Genomic DNA, 27,033 nt, shown 5'->3' on the forward strand with positions numbered 1-27,033 from the left:
CTCATTTAACTGCATTACCCACAATGCAGCTGGAATGTCTTCACAGCGCATGCGCGGCGCCGTTTACGCTCGGAGGAGGGTCGGCCCGTGCCCGTAGCGTAGTGGCTAGCCTTAAAAAGGGACTGACTGCTGCTGCCACGGCTGTGAGCTATTATTGTTTTCCTCTGTGCACTGCGGAAAGTCTGTCGTTGTGCTAAAGTATGAACAGAGATACTTTTACAGGAGGCCGGGGGAAGAAACCAGCGGCTCCCGATAAAGTCGACATGTCATTAGGTAAGCTCCTCGACGGCTAACACAAACGTTACTAAAATAGGATACTAAGCTAATGTTACCTACTCACTACTGGGAGGTTGTCAGTAGCTAGCTAGCTAGCTAAATGGGTGTCATATGAGCGTTCAGACTCCCTTGTTTATCATTTCTCCTCCTGGACATTTCACAGACGACATCATTCGGTTGAACAAAAAAGAGCAACAGTTAAAAAGGAGACAGGCCAGTGTGAACCGCCGACCAGTCAAGAAGAAGAAAGGCCGTTTAGCCCAAGCAAAGGGAGTTACGCCAAGGACTGCCGGAGCGGTCCAGAGAGGTGAGTGCTAACATCTTCTCCCCTGTTGTTTCCTCGTTTAGTAACCTTATTTTTTATTTCAGCTATATACGTGTGTAATAGGGCTAATGTTCTCTTTACCAGGAGGTATCGTACCCCGGGGTGGAGCACCTAAATTAAGAAACAGAAGAGTTCCTCCACCACCGGTCCGACGACGGGGTCAAGGGGTCATCACAGGGCTGGCGGCCCGGAGGCCAGCTGCCCTGCTGAAGCGAGTCGGCACATTTAACAGAGCAGCAACCAACCAGGTAATGAAGGAGTGCCGTCCAGATCAAGCATGTGTGTCTGGGCTCTCAAACATAGATGTGCACTGTTGGAAACGCATCTCGGAAAGTTTGACAAAACTTTGCTACAGGAATTGACGTCATATGACGCTGAAACATGGCAGACTGAAGTAAACATTGGGTTGCTGGTTAGAAACCTACCTAAGTCATGTATCGTATCATTTCCTTTGCTCTTCCTTGTAACTCAAATACTGGAAACAACTTCCTTTTGGCATTGGTGTTGCTCCCACATTCTGACGTGACGCACATGAACACACCGCAGTCAAGAGCGACTCTCCAACTCAGGAAATGGGACCATCCAAGGAGCATGTGAATGCAGCATTAGATCTGGGTTGTATGGCCTCACATGAATATCACAATATATTTAGGTTATATTGAGATATATGATATATATCTCAGTGTTTTGAAGTCTCCCCAAGAGAACTTCATAAATGCTAGCATGCAAGAACAAAATCAAGAATCATCATACCTCTATAATATTGACATTACAGCAATACTGTAGGGATGACTATTGGTACTTGCACAATAAATGAACACAATGAGATTTTTGAGAAATAATCATCAGTGATGTGAGTATAATGACTAACTAGCCAGAGTAAAAGCAAGTATTAGACCAACTAGAACAGTCTGGTAAGTTCAGAAAATTACTTTACTGTAATGCAGCCTTTTAAACCAGTAAAAGACAACACTTATGTCATATCACGACATAACGATATCCCAAATCTAAGACGATATATGGTCTCATATCATGATAGCAATAGAATATCAATATGTTGCCCACCCTTATCAAAGATTAACCAATTAATATTGAGAGTACAATGAAACCTGATCAACTTCTGCAGGACCCTGTCTGCACTTGCTGACAAAGAGACTCAAAAAAGACAGAGCTTGAGTACTCTTCAGTAAGCTGTTCTATACTCTACCAGCTTTAGTGACCTGTCCTTCATCATACCCAGAGGCAGAGATTTCTTCACATCCCGTTGCCTGGCAACAGATACCAGCGGCCGCCGTCTGGCATCCAGGAACCGCTTACTCACTTCGTTAGCTGCCCCCGATGTTGTCTGCTCCATACGACCCTAGAAATGTTTCCATTTTGTTTCCCGGCCTAGAAATGTGATTTATTCAAAGCCAGTAGGGCTCGATGAGAACATCAGTGGATGTGATTGGAACTTTGAACTACCACAGACAACCACAGCAGCCTTAGTTGTTCTTCTCTTTTCCTATCAAACATCATCACTTAATATTCTGTAATGTCATCCTGTTCGAGGATTCAAAGAGTCGAAGATGAAGCGGCTGAGCTCCATTTATAAATGCAAATTTGAATTGTGGCTTTGTTTTCGGTGCATATAAAAATGCCCTTTATACAGATGGATATTTAAATGGGTGTGTTTTGTGAAATCAAGTATTGATGCTGGTTTTGAAACATGGAAAATGGCAAAAGAGAAAAAAGATTTCAGATTTTTAACTCTGCCTTTGCACATGGGGTGCCTTTGCAAGTCATCCCTCCTCTCTCTTTCTGTTTCTTGTCATGTCTTCAGCTGTCCTATCAATAAAGGCACACAAAGGCAGTAAAGTAAAATAAATGAATAACTAAGGTTTGCTTCCACTGTCTGTTTTGCATTTGGTCACACTGTATCTGTTCTCCACTGCACTTCCTTTTTCAGAAAACGAGACAGAAAAAAAAGCCCTTTATTCAACGCCCTGAAGCCCAGTACAGGAAGCCAGAGGTACAGAGGAGGCCGTACAGGCAGCCCGATCCGCAGAGAGGCCAGAATGTAACATCGGTCAGGAGACCTTTTCAGCTGCAAAGGAGGTGAGAACACCTTTTTATAAATAACAGCTTGTGTACGGCCCCACGGCGCTCTTGTGTTAATGTATAGTCCTCTCTGAAAACGAGGAGAATAGCGGGAGTGGTGTAAGAACTCAGTGTCTGCCTGTTTTTTCAACTATTTAATTACACACACGACTAAGTTTTAAGAGGTGTAATGTAGAAAGATCTAAAGGTTCTACTTTATGTGGTTAAAACGGCATTGTATACAACATCGCACACAGCACACTGTAATAGGCCTACATTGAATACACAGCTGTGTTTCAATACTGTTTTTGTGTTGCACTCATGCAGACCACTGCCACCTGTCCAGCAGACTCAGAGGGAGGCACGTCAGGCCACGTTTCTTTTTCGCAGAGGAATCAAGGTACACGATTTTAGATTAGCCTGAATGTGTTGTAGGTTTTCTACTAACATACAGTATGTACAGTATAACCTGTTTTATCTAGTCGTTTTAAAGGACAGTTCACCCCAAATCAAACATACATGTGTTTCTTCTTATCTAGAGTGCTTTTTATCTATCTATCTAGACAGTTTTGAGTTTTGGAGATATTGCCTGTAGAGATGTCTGCCTACTCTTGAATGTAATTGAACTAGATGTTATCGGCCTGCGGTGCTCAAAGCGCCAAAAAAATACATTTTAAAAACACAGCAGCAATTTCTCTTTCCAGAAATCATGAGTCGGTTTCTCAAGTCCTTGTTTTGAACAGTTTCATATGGAAACTATTCTCTTTACCGAACTCCACCCGGCAACTGTATCACCCCGCAGAAGAAACATGCTTCTGCTAATGGATGCAGGATGTAAACATTAAGGCCCTTGTCACACACATGAAAGCAAATCACCTGATTTTCACCTCAGTTTGTTGGTTTGTTGTCATTTTGAGGTCTTTGCTGCTGGCTTTGGCCGTGACTTCTGTGGTCAAAGTTCACCTAAGTCCATACGAAACCAAGATGCAGACGCCACATGCAAATATTTTTCTTTTTGCCCTTTTGCTTGCATAGAATGGAAGTGAATGGGAGGCGAATGTTGATTTCACGTATATGAGACCGAGTGCTAACCGTATCAATCTCGACTGAGCTGAGCTAACACGGAAAATAAAATGATTCCAACATAAAACGGCTCACAGTGAGGTCTGTGGATTATCTTGAGTAACCGTGTCTAGAAAGAGACATTGTTGTTGAATTTTTCAAATGTATTTTTTGACACTTGAAGCACCACAACACAATGCAATCTAGTTGTATTCCAGGGAAGTCAGACATCTCTTAAGCCGAAATCTCAAAATTCTGCGACTCACACCAAAACAATGTAGATGGATAAATGAGACTTCAGGAAGGAAAATTGTGTATTTTTCGATTTTGGGGTGCACTGTTCCTTTTAAAGACTTAAAACTGTCATTAAACTAAATCAGAATGTCAATACACCAGTGTTTATTCTTCATGTTCATTGCCCCATATCACAGGTGCAGGCCCAGGTGCAAAAGCCAAACCCTCGCACTCCTCCGGTCAGAACTCGACAGTGAGTATTCTTAATAAAATGCTTTAACTGCCTGTATTACGCTGCTGTATGTGCATGTGTGAAGCCGAGGGACTCACACTGAGGGGATGAATCATTTGGAGGGAAAAGAAGACAGTTCGTCATTTTAGGGTCAGTGTCTGGTGCATTTGAAGTACAACTCTTCTGTTTATCCACCAGGTGGCGCACATCAACAACCAGCAGTGGAATCTTGACTGTTTCAATTGACAACCCCACAGCCCTGACTCAGCCTGAGTAAATATCACAAACCCTGCAGACATTCTTTACACATTGTTGTTTTTATTTAGGATATCATCTTGATAAGCACATTTTCAAATTCATTTTTTGGAATTTGAAAATATACATGATGGTGTCCACACCTCAATCACTGACTTACTGTGTGTCTTCTTCGTAGGCCTCCCTCTGCCTGGACCCTTCATCCCCCGGCTGTCACCTCGGCTCCTGTCAAGGTGGAAACAGTGGAGAAGAAAATCCCAAAAGGAGTCCCTCTTCAGTTTGACATCAACAGCGTTGGGAAACCGGTGAGAGCATGTTACTTAGATTTCTGTATGGCTATCTCTTTGTATCCCCATACTGTCTCAAAAGTGTGCTCACATGCTACTGGTGTACTTTTTCTCTCCTCAGCAAACATCGATGACCTTGAACGAGCGATTCCGCATCCTAAAGGATCGACGCACTGCCACAGCACAAAGCACAAAAGGCAGCCGGTTTGTGACCGTGGGTTAGCCGGCAAGAGGACGCTGGCTAGTGCAGCTTAGAAGCCCCTGTATCCTGCTCAGACCCACACAGTGAACCCCACCTTCCTGACGGATGGGATGTGCTGACCCGCTGACTCACTTTACCAATGGGAAGGAGGGCAGGCATGGGACGCGCGAGTGCAACAAGCACAAGAGCTCAACTGAGAGCCCGTGTGAACGAGTGTCAATGGAAGAGTTTGTTTTAAAATGAGTTCCCATTCATTGTCCATATCATTGTACTCCACTGTTTGTATTGTGGATGTCCTATACTGGGAAGGGAAGAGCCTTTTGTCTTCTTTGGACTTGGAATGGTTTACACTATTATGGAGACTGCTTGGAGGTATTTCTTTTCAGAGAAGAACGCTGTGTATTTACTAGGGTGGCCCGTATGTTCTCAATACCCTTTTTTGACATTTTTGAGAATTGTTTTGTAAAGTTTCTTCAAATAAATACATTTCTCTTAAAAATCTGGTACAGCTTCAAGTCAGTTTGTAGCACAGCAGCTCTGAAAATCTTCTTCTGTTGTCAAACAGTGCCATCTGGCTGTGAAACAGAAACCAGCCACCTTCTTTCACCTTTTTTATGTATCCAGAGTTCACTCACTCATCTTCAGCATCTTTAAAATTGTATCCTGGTGTTGGTTCATAAACGGTACAAAGAGGAGTCATTAAAATTCAATGCTCTATCAGAGCAGTTTGAGCTTCCAGAAGTTGGCATATATTTCAGGTAGTTTTCCAGTGAACAGTAAGAGCTCTCGAATGTTTCAACCAGAAAATGAGTTGCCAGCTATTAAATCAATCAACAACTATTTTGATAATCAGATAATTTGTTTAAATATTTTTATTATTTCTAAAAAGTGTCAAAATTCTGATTCCAGCAGAGAGGCACTCAAGAATGTGCATAAAGTCACATCTTTTGGATTCGCAGAAAATCCAACCCGCATCTTTAAGAGATCCACAGTCCATCAGCATTAAAGGTGCAATATGTAACAAATGGCATCCTGTTGACCAGTATAGCCCCAGAATAACCAACTGCTGCTAACTGTAGCTAGTAAGCTCAGTTAGCACTCGGGAAGTGTTGGTGGTTCCACTTCCACAGGAGCTTTGGACCAGGATGGGCCAGGGCTAGCTGATTTCAGTATATATCCTTGCAACATGAATTGAACTGTTATTTCATCACACACCGTTGCTAATTTTAGTTGGTTTTTTTTATGTTTTCAACTAAAATTCCTACATACACGCATGAATTGGCCACCTGTTGAATTCATACTCAAAGCAAGTAGGGAGCAGCATATCAACAGAGTAACTGCTAACTGTAGCTGCCATTAGCTAGTTAGCTCAGTTAGCCATGAAGCAAGTAGTCCAGACTGTATTGGTGTTTACACCGCTTGCACAGGAGCTTTAGAGCAAGGCTGGGGCTAGCTGGTTAGCATGCTAATTTTGCTGCAAGAGCAACACAACAGACGGCATAATGTCAAAACTGCTATTTCTTCACATTCTGTTGATAATTTTAGTTCATTTTTGAACATTTATAACTAAATTCCTACATACTGCCCCTTAAACACTTAAAATCAACCACAGGCTTGTATAGGCAACTAAGAGAGACGGGAACATTCTCATTTTTCACGTCATCTGCTCACACATGGTCAATAACAAACTTATTAATACATGTAAATCACTACAAATTGTTAAAGAGCCCTGTTAAACTATTTTCTAGACCTTTGTAAGAAAAGAAACAGACATAACTTGGAATCTGAATATTGCTTTTATTTAAATACATTAAAATTTGCAATGTAACAAAACTATTGGCATATGAAATTCAAACACCATTTAAATGAACAAAACATGGCTCACTTCATTTTTCTGTGACTAGTGTCAGTAACACTAGGTTATTTTTCTCTCTGCCCACTCTCTGCTCTGCATTGTTTTCCCCGCATTTACACTGTTCACAGACTATCTTACAATACGAGTGCTGAATAAAAATGAGGTAAGAAAGTGGTTTGAAGATTACAGATCATGCAGAACATGCTGAACAGCAACAAAATATTTTGTGAAGGAGGAAGTAACAAAAAAAAAAAAAAAAAAAGAAAGAAAATACATGAGTGTGCATTTAAAAATAATCAATTTACACAGCTTTTGCATCTTTGGTTACAAAGTAGGTTGAATGATTTCACAGCTTTTCCCCCCTGGCCCCCTCAGGAAAAACATCGGGGAAAAAAAAAAAACATGAAGGAGGCGGGTATGGCAACACTAATTCACTTTTAGAGAGGACTACAACCGAACTGAATCTTCATCCAACACCTTCTGCAGGCTCACGTTTAAGATTTGATGTCAGCAGGTGAACAATCACCCATCAAGGCTCTTAATACTTTATACTATACAATAATGTACATTCAGACTGGAGCTACGAATTGGCAATTGCAGAGTAAATTTTGAGTTAGTGTTAAACGTTTGTCAGAATTTCTTTGTTTTTGCCTGCATCTTTAAAGGAAAAGTTCACCTAAAATGAAAATTCAGTCGTTATCTACTCATTCCCATGTCGATGGAGAGTCGGGTGAAGTTTCGCAGTCCACAAAACATTTCTGGAGCTTCACAGCAAAACAGAGATGCAGCATTCAGATAACAGCTGAAGTAGATGGGGACTAGTTTTAGACATGAAAAAACAACTGAAAGAAATAATAAAAAAATGTCTCCATACAGCTTAGCTGGTGTAATCAAAGTCATCGAGGTCCTGAGATACCAAATCGATTTGAAATGACCTTATTTACACCCTTTATGTGTGGATGAGCTGGTGTACCCACTTCAGCTGGGGCGCATGCTAACATTTTAGCAAAGCAGCTACAGTGAAGATTTCCACTTTCAGAAGGGTGAATGATGTCTTCTAAGATCAATTTGGGATTGTGGGGCTTCCGTAGACATGGATTACGCTGGTGGAACTGTATGGAGACATTTTATTCACTTTTTTCTGTAGTTTTATTACGTTTAAAAAACAAGCCACCATCTACTTCAATGCTGCAACTCCAGGAGCTCCAGAAATGTTTCGTGGACTACGAAACTTCACCCGACGTTCCATCAACATGAGTAGATAAAGACTGAATTGTCATTTTTAGGGGAATTTATCCTTTAACAAGTAAATGTAAGGCATTGCCTCTGGGAAGTACAGCCAATCTGTTGTGAAACACTGTAAAATAAAAGAGGAAACGAGTCACCGGGCTATTGTTAAACAGGTTTCATGAAATTGTTCATTTATGAAAATAGCAGCCCCGTAATAAATAAAAACACTTAACAGTAGAACTCAAAAGACCGATGCAAAGGTTGGACTTGATGTAAAAGTAACGGCAGCGGTGTGGCGCTCCGGGAAGAACAAAAAAAACAAAAAAAAAACAAAACAGACTCTCTCCCACTTCTTACTTTACAACATGAAACAGCAAGGCTAAAAATACCCCTGTACCCACTCGGTTATCTCTCATTTAAAAAAATAATCACTCTCTTTTTGACAATCAGTCTCGTTTGTTTTGTCCCTTATGTGAGGCGGACCCCTCCCTCTCCTCACCCACGCTTTGAGCAGGCTTCAGGTCAGGTCGCAGGCCGGTCTGAAGACACCCTGTCCACCACATGTTGGACCCCGCAGTCAACCGATCCGGGAACACAGCCAAGATGGAAAAAAGAACAGAAAAACACCCTGACCTTCCCTGACACTCTGCCTCTACACACACGCTCTCTGTCTGACTCTCTTTCTCTCTCTTGATGATTGCATTAACACTGGAAAGGCCCACAGTACAGATGCACACACACTTACATTTCACAGTCACACTTGCGCACACACACGCACGCGCACACACACAAGCACTGTACTTCGTGGTCAAGCTGGTGGCTAAGAAGACAAAGTTTTTTTTTTCTTCTTTTTAATTTCACATACACTAATTGTAATAAGTTGTAGAGAAGATGCTCTTCTTTTTTTCCCGCCCCATGCGAAGCAGGGCAGATGCACTTCAAGCGGAGGTGACGTTGGGTTGCTGTTGTTGCTGTTGGCCGGGATCGAGCTGAGGCTGTGTCTGGAGCTGCTGGGGTTTGGGGTGGTGCTGGAGCTGGGGGTGTGACTGCGGCTGAGGCTGAGGCGGAGGCTGGGCCTGTTGCTGGGGCTGGCTGAGTCCTTGCTGTGGAGGCGTGGCGCCTGAACCGGCGGTCGACTGGGCGGACAGCTGAGACAGCTGCTCGCTGTTGGCCAGGGATTTCAACACAGCGTTCTCCTTCTCCAGCACAGAGTTCCTCTCGTACAGCTCCTTGATCTGCTCCTTTAAGACCTCCACCTCTTCGCGCACGGCATACATCAGATGGCTTTTCACTAGGTCCTGTGGGAGAGGAGGAGCGTGACGTGAGACAACATATGGGAGTTGACCGGAGGCGGCAGAGTCACAAAGAAGCTGATTTTTTCATGTTCAGACAAGGACATAAGAGTTAAGCTACAGGGTCTGTTTGTTCATGTAGTCATTCTAGCTGTGTGTTCAGCACGTGTTAATGCCTAACAGAAATATAAAGACCCTATAGTTCTTAAAAGCAGGCAAACAAGTCAAAACAGGCACGAGAGCTATACAGAAGAACCAAAAGGTCTTGAATTCAGCACCATAAAACAGTGTATAGATGTTGCACTATTTTAAATGGGCACTATGTAGTTTTGTAGAAGAAATTAAAATTCAGATTTTTAACATTTACAATATTAATGAGGTAATAATACAAACTCAGAAATATTTATTTTATCCATAACTGAATCTACAAGCTGCTCTCAGAAGAAAACAAGCCAGAAGACTGTTTGAAGCTAGAAAGGTGGCAGGGTCCGCCACATATAAACAAAGTAAAACAGTATGAAATTGTGTTGTCCTTTAAGGTCAGTTTGTTTATTCAGTTTATTCAGTCACAAGTTTGTGAAAAAAAAAAAAAAAAAAAAATCAGTGAAGTCAATGAAGATTCTTTTCTTCCCCAAACTACATCGTGCACGTTTAAATTAAATGACAAAACTTTACTCAGCAGTGTATGATCAACGATAAAAGGATTACTCACCATTGCCTGTTCAATTTTATTATCAATGGCAGCAACGTTGGTTCCGGAGGCCCTGTGAGAAAGAAAAGATATGTTAGGATTTATCTCGTGGGTTTTAACAGTTTCAAGAGGAGAGTCTCTCTTCTACTCTCAGCACCCTTTCTCTGCTTTCTTGTCCCTGACAGATAGTTAAAGCAGAAAATACTGCAAAACACACAAGAGAAGGAGAATCGTAACTGGAAACACATAATTAATGAATGATACGAAACAGACAAGACGCTGGTGCTCAATTAACCAAACCACCTGCCATGAGGCCCACCACAGGAAACTAGGGCAAGCAATGTAAAATAACCTGTCACCACTCCTTGGTCATACTACATACATTACAGCTCCAATCTAGGTCAGGTCAGAGTGTGGTGCAGAAAGATGAAAGCTAGGCTGCAGGCCCGCAGTTAGTGAGAATAATGCATCAATTTAGCGTGGAGGTGTGGGAGGGTCTCCGATGACCCCCGACAACCCCAGCAGGTAGAAAGACGAACACGGAGTGTGAATGTGTGGCTTCGATGACCCCATTCTGTTGGTGTGATCTCAATCCATTCAGAATTTGTTGCATTTCCAGCACACTTCAAACATGTCAGAGTGCCTGCTGCTGTGTCTGCAGGGTTATCAGCACATTCTTTAATGGGCAACTGAAGTTCACACATTCATTTTATAAGCCTTTAAAAACTAATTTAAGGATAACGTTTGAGTATAACTGTCTGACACACACCAATAAAGATCTTCTATCACAGAAATGTTCTTCCACTGAGTCTAATAACTCTGATGACTCTAAAAGTTCATTAACATTAGACTTCAGATCAATAACCGTCACTGATGCAGCCGAAAAGAAGATTATGGTTTTTAAAAAGTACTTCGCTTTAGGAGTTAGAACAATGTCTGCGTGCGCGGTCCCCGAGAGGCACGCGGTCCTGTGCGGACAGTCACGCAGATCCCCCCCCTCGTTACCTGCAGCGAACGTGAACGGAGAGCAGCGGCTCGCGGGGCGCGTGTCGGGTCAGGTCCCCGGAGCAGCACGGTGGTTTGTAGGAGAACGTGCACGGCATGGCGCTGACCGCTGCTGGAGCCACATCGGCGGAGAGAGACAAAGTCCGCCGGAGTGAACCGGAGCCGGTTCAGCTGGGTGACTGTGACCGTATTTAGAAAGATGAAACATAAACCGACGGGCGGAGAAGTGAGAGGAGCTGACAGGAGGCGGAGAAACTCCTGTGACATCTCTGCTCCGCCCGCTCCATAGTGACTGCAGCCTGGAGGAGCACTGTACGGAGGCCCAGGAGTGCCAAGATAGAGTTAACGTCAGTTCGCGTAGTTTAATGTGAATCCAGTCACAAACGGGCCAATAAACTAATTTTTTTAATTTAATTTAATTTAACGTTACTACAAAGTGAGAGATATTTTTATTTACAGTTTGTTTGTCGACTAGTCGCTTCATTTTTTTCCCATTAAGGGATCCAAACTGCTGTGAGGCTGACAAAGTGTTTGGTTTTGCGGGTGTTTGTTAATAAACCAAAGTACTGGAAAATTTTGACCAACTAGAACCAATGACAATGCCGTTTATGATCATTTGTGGAGTAATGCAATAAATGTAACCAGATTACTTACTTAGGATACAAAAAAAGGTGACTGTATTCCAGTAAAATTATCGTATATAAAAGATGTAATGAGATTACAGATACATTTAGTGAAAAGGGGGGATTACTACCAGGATTACAATGTAAAAATAAAGAATGATCTACTAGTCTGTAAACATGCACATACAATGCAATAATTTGTTATTGAGGTAGTCCAAAAGTAATCAAGTTACATTACTTTCATATTGTGATACTTGGATCACGTTACTGACTACATTCTTTAACAGGTAATTAGTAACTATCGAAATTCCTTTTTTAAAGTAACGCTCCGAAACAGGTAGAAAAGCCCCGCATCACGTACCAGCTTAGATACGTAATCGTCTTTTTTTATGATGCTATTTTAAAGTGTAAAGAAAGCCAATGAGAGTTCATCCTCTGGGAACCATGAGTGTCAGTATAAGATGTATAGGAAGTCCATGTAATTTAGTTGTTGGCTTCAAAATTATTGCCCAAAATTATAGCAGATGTATCCTTTTGGCAAGTAACAAAAAATTGCAATGCTAAAATGCCAAAGATTTGTTTGAGATCATTTTGAGAAAGTGTCACCATTAATTGGTTTCTACACAAGAGGGCACTGCCAAGCTAACTTTCCCAACTTTAAAATGTTTCACACGGTGCGCTCAGGAGGCCAGGACATCAGATAAGGCTGCCTATAGCCTACCCCCGAGGACATGATGTTCTGTTCCTCAACACCATCTAATTTTTGTGTGCGCAGGGCCAGAGGAAGCACTCAGTAGATTGTTATCAGCGGGCAGGACCGGGGAGGGAATGTTCCCCATACCTCTGCTGCTATACAACACTGTCACTCACATACACTAATACCTTTGATCTCTGTCAGACATGGCGGTGTCTTACATACGTACATCTCACAATGAACAAGGCAGACATGTGTTGACAAAGATACACATGGTGTCAGTCCGTGTGTTCAGATAGGCACACACCCATGACTTCGAGAAATAAATTAGAAAAGAATGCAGATTTCAGCTGTCAGTAATCACTCATTAGTGTCTCGTTCTCCCCCTCTTAGACCTCGTTATGTGACCCCCCCCCAAGAGTGCTTACATAACCAAATGTTACACAAAAAAGAAGAAAAAACTGCGTCAACCTCAGCTTCACCCTCTACCAAATGTGTGTTTAATTTAGACGAGGCGTCACACAGACCCTCCTACAGTTTTCCTCCCTAACAGGAGTTTTCAATAGGCCTGTGCCCAGAGGAATCTCTCACTCTATAAAGTACAGACCCTCAATGGACTCTCTGGGTTACACCCTTGTTGCTTCACCAGAGATTTCAGACAGTACAGACAAAAACATACTTGACAGCACTACAACACAGCATTTCATACACATGTTGTATACTAGTTAGGGCCCATTATAAGCCTGCTGAACTTGTTGAAATTGGTTTTTAAGAGGTCAATTCACACTAATAAACCCTTTCTTTTTACTTCAACATGAATAGAGGGAAGTAAAATTTCTCTACAGGCACAGGTATGTGAAGATGGCATCAACTCCTTTTTTGACATCCACATGGGTTTCTAACGCTCCTTTCACACATGCAGCCCCACGCAGCCATGTTCTTGTACATTTCCTGCATGGGGTCATGTGTGAATGGGAGCAGTGATCCGTGTTCAGGAAAATCTGTACCACCAATTTTCCACCTCAGGACAGAGTAACATTTCAGGGAAAATGCCGTTGCAGCTGTGTTGTGAATGAAATAAGTAATATTGCAGGGGCAACCACATGAAAGGGTTACATCAGTCCAACAAAAGACGCTTCCCCATGGAGAAGGCAAACCAATGACTTGTTTAGCAAACTTGTTCAATATTATATTGCGAGAGCACCGGACACTTGACATGCACCACCCACCCAAACACCACTGCAGACCAAGTATACCCCCCTCATGGCATGGATAATTGATTAATTGCCTTAGTCATTTTTCAAGCAAAATAGCAAACATTTGCTGGTTCCAGCTCCTTAAATGTGAGGATTTGCTGCTTTTGTTTGCCATTTATGACAGTAAATCAAGAATCTTAAGGTTCTGGACTGTTGGTTGGACAAAAGAAGCAATTTTCTGGGAAGCTGTGATGAACATTTTCCACAATTTTTTGACATTTATCGACTAAATTATTGGTGGAAATAATCAATGATGAAAATAACTTAGTTGCAGCCCCACTTTGTATATATTCCTTTATTGTAAATTTGGTTGAAACTGTGCCAAGATCCATCAAAGAGTATGCATAAAAATGATTACTTATAATAAAAACTTAGTGTAAGCCAAATATTTGGCTGAGCAGTTGGACATTAAGAATCATCCTGGGATGGGATGTTTGGGTCCAAACCTCATGTGAGAAGTGAGAAAATGCCCATTATGATTTCCTGCCACGCAAATTTATGCCTTCAAGTTTTCTCTCACCGAAAGTCAGAAACCCAAAGATATTATGTACTATGATAAAAAGAAAAAAAATTAGGTAAGACTCTTGTTTATTTATTTTTTTTGGAACACCTGTAAATAAATAACAACAAAAATAGTATACCTTTTATCGTTTAGACAATATACAGCACAATTAGCATAAACAACTATATACAGGAAGGACGTCCAGAGGTTTCTTGACTGATTATAAACACAGATCGGTTTTGGCCAACAGGTTAGGCTGCTGATGTCGGTGCTGCCTCAATCCTCTACTGTTTTGGCAGTGATTCCTGTAGAAAGAATAGCAAAATTACATATCTGACAGTAAATACAGCTTTTCAACGACCTTGAAATTACTTTCAATTCATTATAACACAACTTTGGATGCATTTTATGCAGTGACAAATATTCCTGACATCAACCAGAAGTAGCCTCTGTTACATCAGATGTCATGTCATATTTACCACTTCTACTTTTTGGGGGGGTAAGCAAAATTTTACTCTACTCTCTGGACTTTTTGTTGTACACCTTGGAGTATTTTTCATATTACTTTACCTGTCCAACACCTCAACTCTTGTGACTGAAAAGTCTATGTAAAAAAAGTTAAAGTGGAGGTCTGGGGTTAGGTGGGTGATGGGAAGCGTATATGATGGGTGCCAAGTGATTATTTGAAGGGGTTGGTAGGTGCATTGTGTGCAGCAATTACAGTTAGCGTTTCCCACCTTCTACTGTGGTCAGCTGACAGTCAGATCATGAATTGAAATTTCTTAAAAAATGTCTCATACTACCTACTGCTTGAGACTATTGCATATTAGCAATAGTCTCAAGCAGTAGGCTAACATGTGACTGCTAGGACGAGTACTTCAGACATTTTCCTGGTGCAGCTAATGAAATGATGCCATTCCTTTTTTGTATTGTATCAATGCTAAGAAGCACATTCATGCACATAAAGCAAACCGACTTGATATGAAAGAAGTACACATGTATATATGAAATGTATCCATCAAAGATACATATTACATGAATAACAGTGGTCTGATCCATGTTATCCACATTAGCTACGTTGACTACATAATGCAGAGTATTAATACATTTCCCCCCACCAAAACAAACCAGCTCATTACCTGTCCAGCAGAGAGACAGCCACCACGTCGTCCGTTTTCAGGCCTTCGACTTGATCAGTTGTCGCGATCGTTGAAAAGCCACTCCAGTGTTGACTCTCGTTTCACTTCTTGCTCTGTCCAACTTCTTTTTGTTTGTATTGTTTTGTCTTCTCGAATTCGGTCTTTCTTTTCTTGCTCTGTTTGGCAGTGCACGCTGCTGTAGGTACAGCTGGTAATGAAAAGTGTGGCTGTACTTTCGCTGCCATTCTTGTCCGTAAACAATGAGCTCACTCCACCATAGCTCAAGCAGTGCGTTGCGTAGACGCTGGTCACGCGCAATGAGTGACAGGCGGAGTCAGAGCAGGGTGGGCAGGTAAGGGCAGATTGATGGACAGAAAGGCTGTCCAAACAATATCTTCGGTCCACGAAAATTGATTGGATGAAGTTATTACAGCCCTGTCGCAGGCACAGACGATGAATTTTTTTCATTTTTTTCTCCAAAGCATTCTATATGTTGATTGCTGTCTGGATGTTAAGAGATTTTTTCTACAAATATGATAATAAATGCTTCTGAACAGAATTACCAACCCCAGCTTTAACCGAGAACCGAACTGTGACTTCAATACCGAAGTACATACCGAACTGTGATTTGTGTGTACCGTTACACCCCTATGATTTAAAACATATCTGTTTGTGAAAAAAACATTGCATATTATAATGATAAGGGCAGCATCCATATTATCATTGTTTTTTACAAAATGTTTTCAGGTGTCTCCTGGTAACCAATGGTAACCCTGTGTTTAGTGTTACAACAATATGAACTGTGGGTAATTCCCTCAGGCAAAGCTTGCAGAAATGCGGACTTACGGAAAGTGGCCATAAAACGCTCAAAATGTCCGCGAGAGGGCCTTCATGCACTTAAGGATTTGGCAATGGGACAGCCCTAAACCCTAGTAGACTTAACGGGAACGCGCCTCAAAGTCCGTGAATCTGAGTGTGGACATTGGGATTGGGTCTAGTTCTGCTTCCTGGAGTCAAAGTTGGTAAAGATGATTCTGTTGAGTCATGACGGTTTGGGCAGCTACTCTTTCCTTTCAGCTGCAAATGTACGAGTTACATTGTAGGAAGCAGGAACAACGAATCAAAACCATATTAGGACACCATCTGGTGCCCCAGGTAGAACTTCCAAGAAAAACTGGCACTGGGGGGAGATTTCTGGAAACCACAACATGATTGAGTAGTGCTCAGGAGCCTGGTTAAAGCACCGCTCCTGACACACATGATCTTGTTTAAGCCTCTGGGTCTAACGTCAAAGCCAAGAACTTGTTTGAGCGCCTGACTTCAACACAAAACAAGCCGAATGCATGGTGAAGCCCCCTCCTCCTGTTCTCCCTGCTTTACAAAGCAAACTGTATGGAGTATATACTGTAACTACTGATGTAAGTAAGGTCAAGCCCTGCAGGGCTGAGGGCTGGTCTGAGATAAAAGTATATCGTATCGTATAAAACAGAATGCTAATGAGGGTTTGAACTCACTCTGCCACTGATTATGCAACCAACGCCTCTGTAAACTTCCCCTTCTACATCAACATGAGTGACTGACGTTTATAAGCTCTAGGTAGAGGATGGCGTTTCCTATACAGGGTTAGCTGTAAAACAAGAACGTCAATAAAAGGTCCATTAGAGGCAGAAAAGTTTACACTCACACGAAGCGTGGGCAAGTGGGGCAGTGAGGGTGAACAACTCATCTGAACATCGAATAGTTGTCATTCCTTGCCTCTGGCAGAAATGCTGGCAGGTTTAAGAGCGGTAAGTTTCCTTCAGCAGCACAGTAAAAACAAAGCCACGTCTATTTATCTCAGCCTGAGACATGATAAGGCAAGTTGAGCGCTTCAGAGGCGAGGCCTGATCGAATGCCCAAGGACAACAGGTGCACAAGTCAATCTTACCTAGAAACTTGTGACACATCTGATTTTAAAGTGCAAACCAAAGTCTTTCTAATCTACATCTAGATTTTAATTTTATAATTAATTTTACGTATAGGGGCCTGCTGACAGTCAAATCAACAACAAAACTGCACAGACCATGTCTTTGGACCAATCCCAATACACCCCTTGCCCCTTCCACTTAGCCCTACCTCTCGGATATGCACGATCACATCTAGGGGTAGGGTGTCCCACTCGTTGTTAGAATAGAGGGGTCAGGCGAAGTCTGTAGCTCTGTAGCCTGTTTCAGAGGCACTCTTAAAACATGGGGTTATGAATACTCATTTCATCATTCGTCATTTCAACACGTTATAGTTCTTTTCTCTATAGCAAACATAAAACAATCACTACTAGTTTGATAATGTTTTGGTAGCTAACTAGCTAGCTAGCTAACATTACTTTATAAGGGCTGATTCGTGCATGACAGTCCCGCATTTTGACGTACCAACACGTTCTCTCATCAAAGTCACACTCATATCAGATCCAAGACCAGACAACTTCAACTGTTTATGTACCATTGCATAACACAGCTGTGCCTGTAATGGGGCATCATCAGTACCCCAGCAGAGAAGAAATGAGGAAGTAGCAACTACGAAAGCATCAAAACATTTGGCATAGCAGGCCAATTACTGAGTGAGGTCTTATAGGGGCTTTATTTTTGACGTTTACAGTTTCACACTCAGGCAAACAAGACAAACAACTCTATAATGAAGCAACCCTTTGAGACTGTGGATGGAAAAGATAATAGGCAAAGTACAGCAAAAAAGAAGTACACAAAAACTGGATGGAGGCTTCTTCTGATTTCAGACTCTGTAATAAATACAATTCATCCTCACAGTACAATGTTTCTTGTTACACTAATCACAGGAAATTAATATTCACCTATATCTCAATTGTGGATACAATATTCTAAAAGTCATACACAAGACAGCCTAACATACTCGCAGACAATGCGTCCATGCTATTGTAGTAGTAACAAAATAAAATGATGAACCTGAAAATGAGCATGATATGTCTCCTTTAAAGTTTCATCCATCCACTGAATAACTGTCAAGGACTAAAAATCTAAAATTTCAACCTCATGGTGAAACTAGAGGAAAAGTCAGGGGTTAATCGAAATTAGTAAGATTCTTCCTCTGGTTGCCACAAATGTCTGTACCAAATCCATCAAATAGTTTTGAATATTTTAGAGTTTAGATATATCAGTTTGGATCAAAGTGATAAGCTGACAAACCTGCCATTCTCAGACTTATTACTGATTATGGTATCTATTTGTATATTTGGACTCTGAGAAAAAGATGCTTGTAGACTGGAAGATGAGTAAGGATAATAAAAGTAAAAACACCTCTGTGAGGTTTTAATAAGTTCTGTCCTTGGATCCCTCAATATATCAGCATATGTATGTACACTTTTCTAAAAGTTTGAAAATACTGTTGTGAAAAAATGCTAAGTCAAGATTGATGAGTAGGAAAAGAAAAAATTCAGAGAAGAGGATGACCTACTACAAAAGCTCCTCTGCCAGGAGCGTCTGCCAAGTGAGCCACAAGGATGCCCATATGGGGGACTTTTATGTTGACAGGGCAGTCTTCTGCAGTGGATCTGACATAGTTCTACTGTGTAGCTGGTGAGGCTTGAAATACACATTACATTAGTGACAGAGTGAGATACCAGTCACAAACCTGTGTATTACATGTGGGTATTCTCCACATATGTACTTTTCTAGACATCATTTTCATGACATTGAAAGAGAAGTGCCAATATATAGCTGGCCATGTGGTCTGATGTAATTTCCATACACGGACTTACATAACTATCTATCTGATAACTATCTGATTAACTATCACATTTAAAGCGACAACTGATGAGTATTGTCATGATTAATTGTTCAGTCTATAAAAAAAACTCATTATTAGACTTTATTTAAGATCCTCATATTTAAGAAGCTGCAAACTGCAAATATTTGACATTTGTTCTTGACAAATGACTGAGAAGATTTGTCAATGATCAAAATAGTTGGCATTACTTTTCTTTTGATTGACTAATAAAAGTCTGAATCCTCCGATTATGATTCACCTATCGAATGAGTCAACTTCACAAAGATTCTTGATGCGTCTTGATTCATCTCAGCGTTTGGCATCCTCAACATTCTATATTACTGCACATGGCTACTTTTTTATCAATTAAAACAAACGTTAAAATAAATCTAATTTCCCTTTTTATTTAGAAAGTCATTTATAATCAGATTACAATAGTCTACAATATAAAAAGCTGCATGTTTTCAGTATCTGCGTGACCCACCTCAGAAAATAAACATAAAAAAAAACAAAAACGTCTAAAGTGCATTACAAGTGTGTTGTAATCTATAAAAATAAGGTTTTCAAATAGCAGCTGACTTCCTGAATGTAGCAAACATCATAAACATGACTGCAGCACACACCTCTCTCAGAATTGAACTCCAAAGATGACAACGCCTTCTCGCTGTGTTCTTTATGGCTGTAGAGGTTAGCCTCGGGTGAAAATGGCTAACGTGGTTCGTAATTGTTGTGAGGCAGATTTTACACACAACGTGCGACTCATGAAGTCCATGCTTTTCAAGCAAGTTAAAAGGGGCAATATGTAAGAGTTTTAGTTGAAAACATTCAAAACTTGACTAAAGTAACTGAAATTATCAACAGAATCTGAATAAATAGCCGTTTTGAAATCATGATGTCAGAGATATCTACTGAAGTTTATCATGCTATCCAGCTACCCCTGGCTGTCCCGGTCCAAAGCTCCTGTGTGCTGGTGGTTGAATCACTCTCTGTTGATCTCTGTCTCCCTACGCTACATCTCCCAACATGTAAAGGGCAACGTTACGACATAACTTTATAACTTCCAACACATTAATAAGCTTTGATTTTGTGTGGGCTGCAACTCCTGACTATGTTCTGTCACTGCGTCGATACAGAATCTGCCACATCTGCATCACAATTCCATAATTGTTGCAGCTCTAATGACAACTATGTTCCTAAGGATATGTAGGAAAGATAATGCCAGTGTCGCAACCTCCTCTATGACTTCATTTTGTTGCCTTGGACATGATCCCAAATAAACATGAATAAAATAATAATGACTAAAGGCCATCGCCATGATCTACCAAACACAGCCTCTCAAACAAAGCCTGGTTATCTAAAACAACAGCAGTGGAGCAGTGTATCCACAACAGCACCGCTCAAAAAAAGAAGTGAGGCATGGGGCCCGTAAGAGTGTCATTTGTGCCATCTTATTATGTTGCTCCCTTCTGTTGAGAGTGGATATCACCTTCAGTTGGGCTAATGGAGCAAGCAAAACATTGAGAGGGAACTGAAGTAAAGCAGATAGAGTTTTTAGGCACTGACATTACCCATTTCTCAGTTTATATCATGAAATAATAATAGTGATTTATTCGTTTGCAATTATTGTGTTTGTGTGTGCGTGTGTGCAGTCCCTCGGTGGCTTGTGATGGTGTGTCAGCTGTATATTTCTCTAAAAACAGTTTCATTTCCTGTCACTCATATATGGTTTCATATGCTTCCCCTTTTCATTTTGGTAAAAGGCATCATAAAAATGTTGAAGGCGCTCTCTCATGCCACCGTGACAGGATAACAGTCTCTGAACGTGTGGAGTGTCTGTATGAGCCACGGTATCATTCATCAATTTAAAAGCTCAGTGATGAATTTATAATGAGACTGTGAATTAAAGTCATTGGACAGGAACAGCGACACGGGGGGAGAATATTCAGCTTGTTATTTAAATCCTGTGTTACAGGTAGCATGCACACACTAATCAGAGACACCTGAAAGCCAATAGCTTTGAGTTCTGAGAAGGTTATTTTAGTATTGTTTTTGTAGTTTTGGCCATTTTCTATAAAGCATGAAAACACTTGAACAAATTACCGTCTGAGATGTTGGGACATTGAGACTGTAATGGAGTGAAGCAACATGAGCAATCAGACAGGTGTAAAGAAACTGTTTTACCAGATTACCTACTGGAAAGTGAAAATTAATGTGAATGATAATATCTTACAAAAACTGCCTGTTCAAAATGTCTATTAGACTGTAGAGCTACTTCCTGCTCCGTCTGTATTTAAAGAGCCTGAAGTTTGACAACACAATGGGCAATTCAGAGGGGTATTTTGGGTATGTATAGGGCTGGGCAATATATCAACATTACAAGGTTACAAGGTAAATTTATTGTATAGTATACAATAAACCTAATTGCATAGGTAGATTTATTGTCATTTTTTAAAACACACGCGTTTAAAAAACAAAACTATGCTTGAGTCCTTTGTGTTTGCCTTTGAGGAGATTTCAAAATATCAAGATACATATTGTTTATCGCAATATAGCCGTAAAATATTAACAATATGCCCGCTGAGCGTGATTTTCTGAACATAAACAATCAATCTTAATACCGACTCTTAAATTTGCTTTCTTGACTATTCTTGTGACCAAGATACAAACTTACAAATGCAAACTCAACTCATCAGTGCTCGTTGGTGGACAAACTCTCCAACAGAGATTTCTAAACCTAGTTTGGCATTTGTGGCATTTTTTAGACAATACAAATCTAAATTCTCTGAGTACATCTTCCTAAATGAGAATGTTTTCTTTACCACCTCTATGACAGTAAACTGAATATCTTTGGGTTGTGGACAAAACACAACAGGGATTTTGGGAAACACTGATCAACATTCAATATTATCCAAACAACTAATTGATTCATCGACAAAATTATTGAAGATAAAAAATAATTGTTAGTTGCAGCCCTTGATGAAAAGATCAATCAATTATTGAGAGATTTCAATAACATAAAGTCAATAGTTGCAGCTGTAGTTAGGTTTAACTTGTTTATAATCTGTCTGAGCAGTCGTGTTGCTTTCCCAATTGCATACCGTTCTATTGTTTGTCTCTGCACCCAAAGATCTCAGCTGCTGCACAAGACAATAGAGACGGTGGCCAAACTTGTGAAAATAACACCCCGGCAGTAAACAAACCTGAATTTTTAAGTGACACGTACAATATACACTGTTACAGACGGTGTCAAAGAAAGCAGCGGACACGGACGCTGAGAGAAAATTACAGAGCGAGAGAGAGATGTTGTTGAGAAGTCTATTGGCCAATCCTGCACTTGCTGCCAGGCTTTGTTTCCAAACTCAATCCATGCACATGGAAGAAAAGCAAAGCGCACTGCTACTGAACACTGCACACACGTTTTAACACTCCTGCAGGCCCGTCCAGTCTGATCCAGTATAGTACTGTACCTATCAATGTGGGCCTTTGAGTCCCTTAATCTGCTGCCAGACTGGAAGGCCCGGTAGAAAGCCTTGGAGGGGTTCCTGCGTCAACCACATTCGGGGAAAAAGAGAGAGAGAGAGAGAGAGGAGGACGAGTTGAAACAGTGAAAGCAGACTAAAGTTCGATTCCTAGAAATGTTTGCTTACGCAACTTCACCCCCCCGCAAACTCCTTTGCTCACATCGTGCAGTTAACTCGGCTGGAGAAAAGGCTCCTTCTATAAAACATATGGGACATTCAAACACAGTAAAGCCAAGGGGCTGGGGGAAAGGGAGTCTTGACCTCAACACAGAAATGGTATGTTCAAAGTTCGGGACAACTCCATAAACTTCAAGGGCCGCCCTCAGGCCATGCATCTATAGTATATGTTGGCCATCACTCATGCTTAGGTTGTTTTCTGCACACACAGTCAGAAAAAAAGCTCAGCCGTAACTTCTGGTTTACAACAAAGAAATCAGACTTCTTCTTAGTTGTTAACTGTGTTGCTGCTTTTATACACAGGGTAAATGTTGGATCTGTTGAGGATTTTAGCATTACCTCCTATGTTCCTGGTGAGCTACAAGTACACTGTGTTCCATGCCAAGGGATGTATATTCGGGAAAAGCAAAGGAAATCCCCACACTGACCCCTACTCACTCTCACACACACACACACACACACACTTAATCTACTCCAGGCTCGTGCCTTTCAAAACTAACTGCTTCTCTCCCACATCCAATGCACACTGACATGAGCATATACACACACACACACACACACACACACACACACGAGCAAGCCAGCGCAGGCAGGGCTACACACATGCGCGCACACACACACACACACACACTGGTGCACACAGAGCACAGGGGAATGAGGACTTGATTTACAGCATGTGTGTGAATATTATAGCAGCCAAGGCTCTTTTCCTAGAAATCACTGGCACAAACTCCCTTTGTCACATTACCTCATGACTAAACACTCTCACAGGCCTCCTCCTTTGACTCTGCTTGATTTTATTTTGCGGGCTATGGTGCAAGAAAAGAAACAAAACCCAGGCACACGCATGGCAGGCGCGCACACACCACCGTAGACAAACATCTATTTATCGCAGCTATGTACCAGCCAGCTCCTGGCTGAAATCATCCAGGTCAGATGACTTGGGAGTCCGGCAACCTCTTCATGAATGAGGTAAGAAATGGAGGAGTCTTCACTCCCTGTTTTCAAGTAGCAAACACTCGCCTCTCAATGGCTCTCTTTGTAACTCTAAAATGTAACATGTCAATATCCATTTATGAAAGCCCCTCTTTGTAAAGCAACCAGTCGATGTGTTCGGCAGTGGTGAACGTGCCGTCCTCCTCAGAAACTCAGAGTCTGGTGTTTGAGGACAGAAAGACCCACCAGATATGTATGCACAGCAGCAAAATCCCCTTTTCGCTTTCCTCTTTAAACCTATCTCTAAAAGCACACAAGCTAACCTAACACAAAAAGTTGTACAAGCTCAGGTTTTGCTAGATACTGCCTCAAAGTAAACGTACGACCTGGCGGCACACAGAAGTGACCTTTTGGTGCATTCTTGCTGGTTGATGTCACACATGTAACTGGAGCATGACACAGGGTTTTCTCTTAAGTGTGAGCTTGCAACACAGCAGCCATGTCAAAGGTTCACTTTCATGGTGTTGAACCTCTTAATAACCTTGCTAACTCACTGAGCACGAGAAGACCCACAGTAGCCTTAAGTGATGAGGAAGGAAGTGCGAGTAAAAAGTACAAGAAAAGAAAACAGGAGAGAGCAAAGAGCGAGAGGAAAGTACGCAGACAAAAAAAAGTGTTAGAAAAGAGTTTTATGTCCATGTGTTAGAGAGGCATGATGTCTTGTCTTGTATGTTTCAAAGCGAGTTTAAAAAGGTGCAATATGTAAGAATCTTTGTGGAAATTATTCAAAAATTAACTAAAATTTGCAACAGAATGTGAAGAAATAACAGTTCGGACATTGCGCTAACCAGCTAGCCCAAGCCTGTCCTGGCTCAAAGTTCCTGTGCTTGCGGTGTAAACACCAACAGTTCCCAGATCGAGACAGATTTCTCAATTTCTCAATACTAGCTGCACAGCTAATTGAGCTAATTGTGCTAACTAGCTAATGACAGCTAGTTGGCAGCAGCTAGCGCTTACTCTTGTAATGTGCTGCTCTATATCTGTTTAGAGTTTGAATTCACCAGGTGGCCAATTCTTACCTTCTGCAATTTTTAAAATGTCGCAAAAATAAGGAGCGAATGACCTGGTGAAGTTTCGTCATAAGGTGGTAGAACACTATTCATGGCTGCATCGGAGTAGAAATAATAGAAGGCGCAAACTAGAAACAAAACCAACCGCCAATAAACTTCAGAGAACAAGAAAGAGAAAGGAGAAGAGGAAACAAAACCATCTGCCTTAAACACCCAGAAGAAATTAGTTGGAAGACAGATAGCAGAAAGTTCTTCTTCTTCAACAGCTGACCAGTCATATGAGTTGAATGTTTGCCATGTCAGAACTCACAATGAAAAAGGTATTTCCATCTCCTATTAAGTGCATTAACTCATTTCAGTTTTTGTCAAATACGGCAGTTTCCATTCACCTTTTGTAATGCGATACTTCAAACCGTGCATAAAAATATGTTGATTGAAACACGGTGTATTCAACAAAGTCATTTCCATATAGTACTTTAACGCTAAAACTAGCGAGCATAGGCAGGATTTTGAAACACGGATAAACCCACTAAAAATAGACGTTTGAGAGTTCTGTTTTTTTTTTCTTGTGCGTCACGTTTGGCATCACAAACGTGCCAAAAAACAGGAAGCAGAAAAAAGCAGCAGATAATATAACTCATCAGACTACATCCAGAAGCTTTTTTTTTTATTTCTTAAAGTCTTAATCAATAACATTTTCAATTAGACACATCATTTGTCCAGGAGCTGATAACGGAAGTTGCTCAGGAGTGACACATCTCACTTCTTTCTCATCTCTGTTGAGTACCGATCAGGCAGAAGTAACTAACGAGGGGTTCCTTTTTAAATATCTTTTACTTCAGTCTCTCTTTCAAACTCTGTTCAAGTGTCCTTGACTTCAACAAATGTCATATCATTGAACCTGAAAAGGAATGAAAACTAACGTGTCCACCAGGGTGTTGTGTATCCATCACAGGCGATCAGCGCTGTAGCCGATAAACATTCTTGACTACTGCAGAGGCATTGGATGCAGGAATCAATGCAGATTGTACACGTTCACGTTAAAGACAAAGGCCAGATGTTAGTGGGTTTTTTGTTCAGTGTGAAAGGGGTAATAATGTGGCCTTGGTGTGTTGAGGCACGTTGGCAGCTGTGGTAGAAAGACAGAGTAATTGGGAGACTGGGGGGTGCACAGGCAGAGGTTAAACAGAGGTGTTGAAAGCTCTCACTGCTGGTGCTCATGAGGCTTCAGGTTCTCTGCACCATCCATCCATCTGCCACAGAGCAGAAGTAGGTCAAAACTATTTAGATTTCAGCTGCCCTATGGGAGTTTCTTTCAGCGGGTTTTGTGTTGTAGGCGAGGGAGATGGAGTACTGGGAGGACCGAGTCACTGTACGATCACAGAATGGCCACTAGAGGAGAATGGCAGCTTGGATACCGACACCTCCACTAGCACAAGTTAACAAAAGGAACTTTATCCATTTGATTTGTTGAACCTAGTTCAACTTTTTGCTGGGCGGTAGTGCCCAAAAAGTCCCTTCTTCCAGGGTTCTTCCAAGGTATTTCCAAGAACTACTGGGGTGGAAAATGGTCAAACACATGCTGCTTTCTTATGTGCAGAATGCTGCACTGTTCTTACTATCAAAATATCTATTTTTTTTTTTACTTTTTGAAAAGTGAACAACAATTATGCAGCCAACTTCCCAAAATGTTAAAGTTCAGAGATTATGAGAGGAACTGAGTGAGCAGGACAACAAGTAAGAGAAACTACACTGAAACTTGAAGTTGTATCAATGCCACGATGTGTTAAAGTGGAACTCGATGTGACACGTCAATGTCCGTACAGGTGGAGGGAGTTTTACTGTAAATGTGAGAAAAGTTGTATAAAAGCTTTTGTGTCTTCAGAGGGAGCAGTGAGAAGTCTGATAAATCACCTCAAGTGTTGTCACTTGACACAGTCTCACTTGAGGACAATTTAGTTTGAAAATGAAATTTATTGTCTACAGGAGCTCTGTAGCCCGTTCCTCATGTCTGCTTGAGGCTAGCAGCTCGAGGCTACATTGAACACTACCAACTTAACACACCCACAGCATCGATTTTCATCCTGTTTTTCGAACTGTCCACCATGAGTCCGACAATATTAGTAGTAGGAGTGCAACGCTAAATCAGTGGGCAACTCTTTTAGAGGACACAGAAAGAAGGAAAAAAGGTCAGCCTTTCCTGGCATTTTGTGATTTTAGAAATATTAGAAATAAAGTATATATGATGAAAATAATGATTATTTTCTGCCCAGCTGATAAAAAGCCTGCACAAGAGAATACAAGAAAAGTACA

At 41.2% G+C, this 27,033-nt stretch overlaps 2 protein-coding genes across 2 annotated transcripts in view; one reads left to right on the top strand and one right to left on the bottom strand.

Annotated features, from left to right (window-relative positions):
* Positions 1–118: 118 nt before the first annotated feature.
* Positions 119–5,455, top strand: LOC141016491 (UAP56-interacting factor-like). The gene is made up of 9 exons (XM_073490876.1): positions 119–273; positions 440–583; positions 686–849; positions 2,550–2,698; positions 3,008–3,080; positions 4,174–4,229; positions 4,407–4,481; positions 4,642–4,768; positions 4,872–5,455. Exons 1-9 carry the CDS (start codon positions 201–203, stop codon positions 4,971–4,973), a joined length of 963 nt encoding a protein of 320 aa, XP_073346977.1. The 5' UTR covers positions 119–200; the 3' UTR covers positions 4,974–5,455.
* Positions 5,456–6,729: 1,274 nt separating this feature from the next.
* Positions 6,730–27,033, bottom strand: part of LOC141016492 (TSC22 domain family protein 2-like) — a 28,875-nt gene continuing 8,571 nt past the window's right edge. Inside the window, exons 2-3 of the mRNA XM_073490878.1 lie at positions 10,042–10,093; positions 6,730–9,335 (exon numbers count right to left, since the gene is read on the bottom strand). Coding sequence (XP_073346979.1) covers positions 8,976–9,335; positions 10,042–10,093 — 412 coding nt within the window. The 3' untranslated portion in view covers positions 6,730–8,975. The remainder of the gene's footprint in view (positions 9,336–10,041; positions 10,094–27,033) is intronic.

This window comes from Pagrus major, chromosome 21, assembly GCF_040436345.1.
Source record: "Pagrus major chromosome 21, Pma_NU_1.0".
In the NCBI taxonomy this organism is placed as follows: Eukaryota; Metazoa; Chordata; class Actinopteri; order Spariformes; family Sparidae; genus Pagrus; species Pagrus major.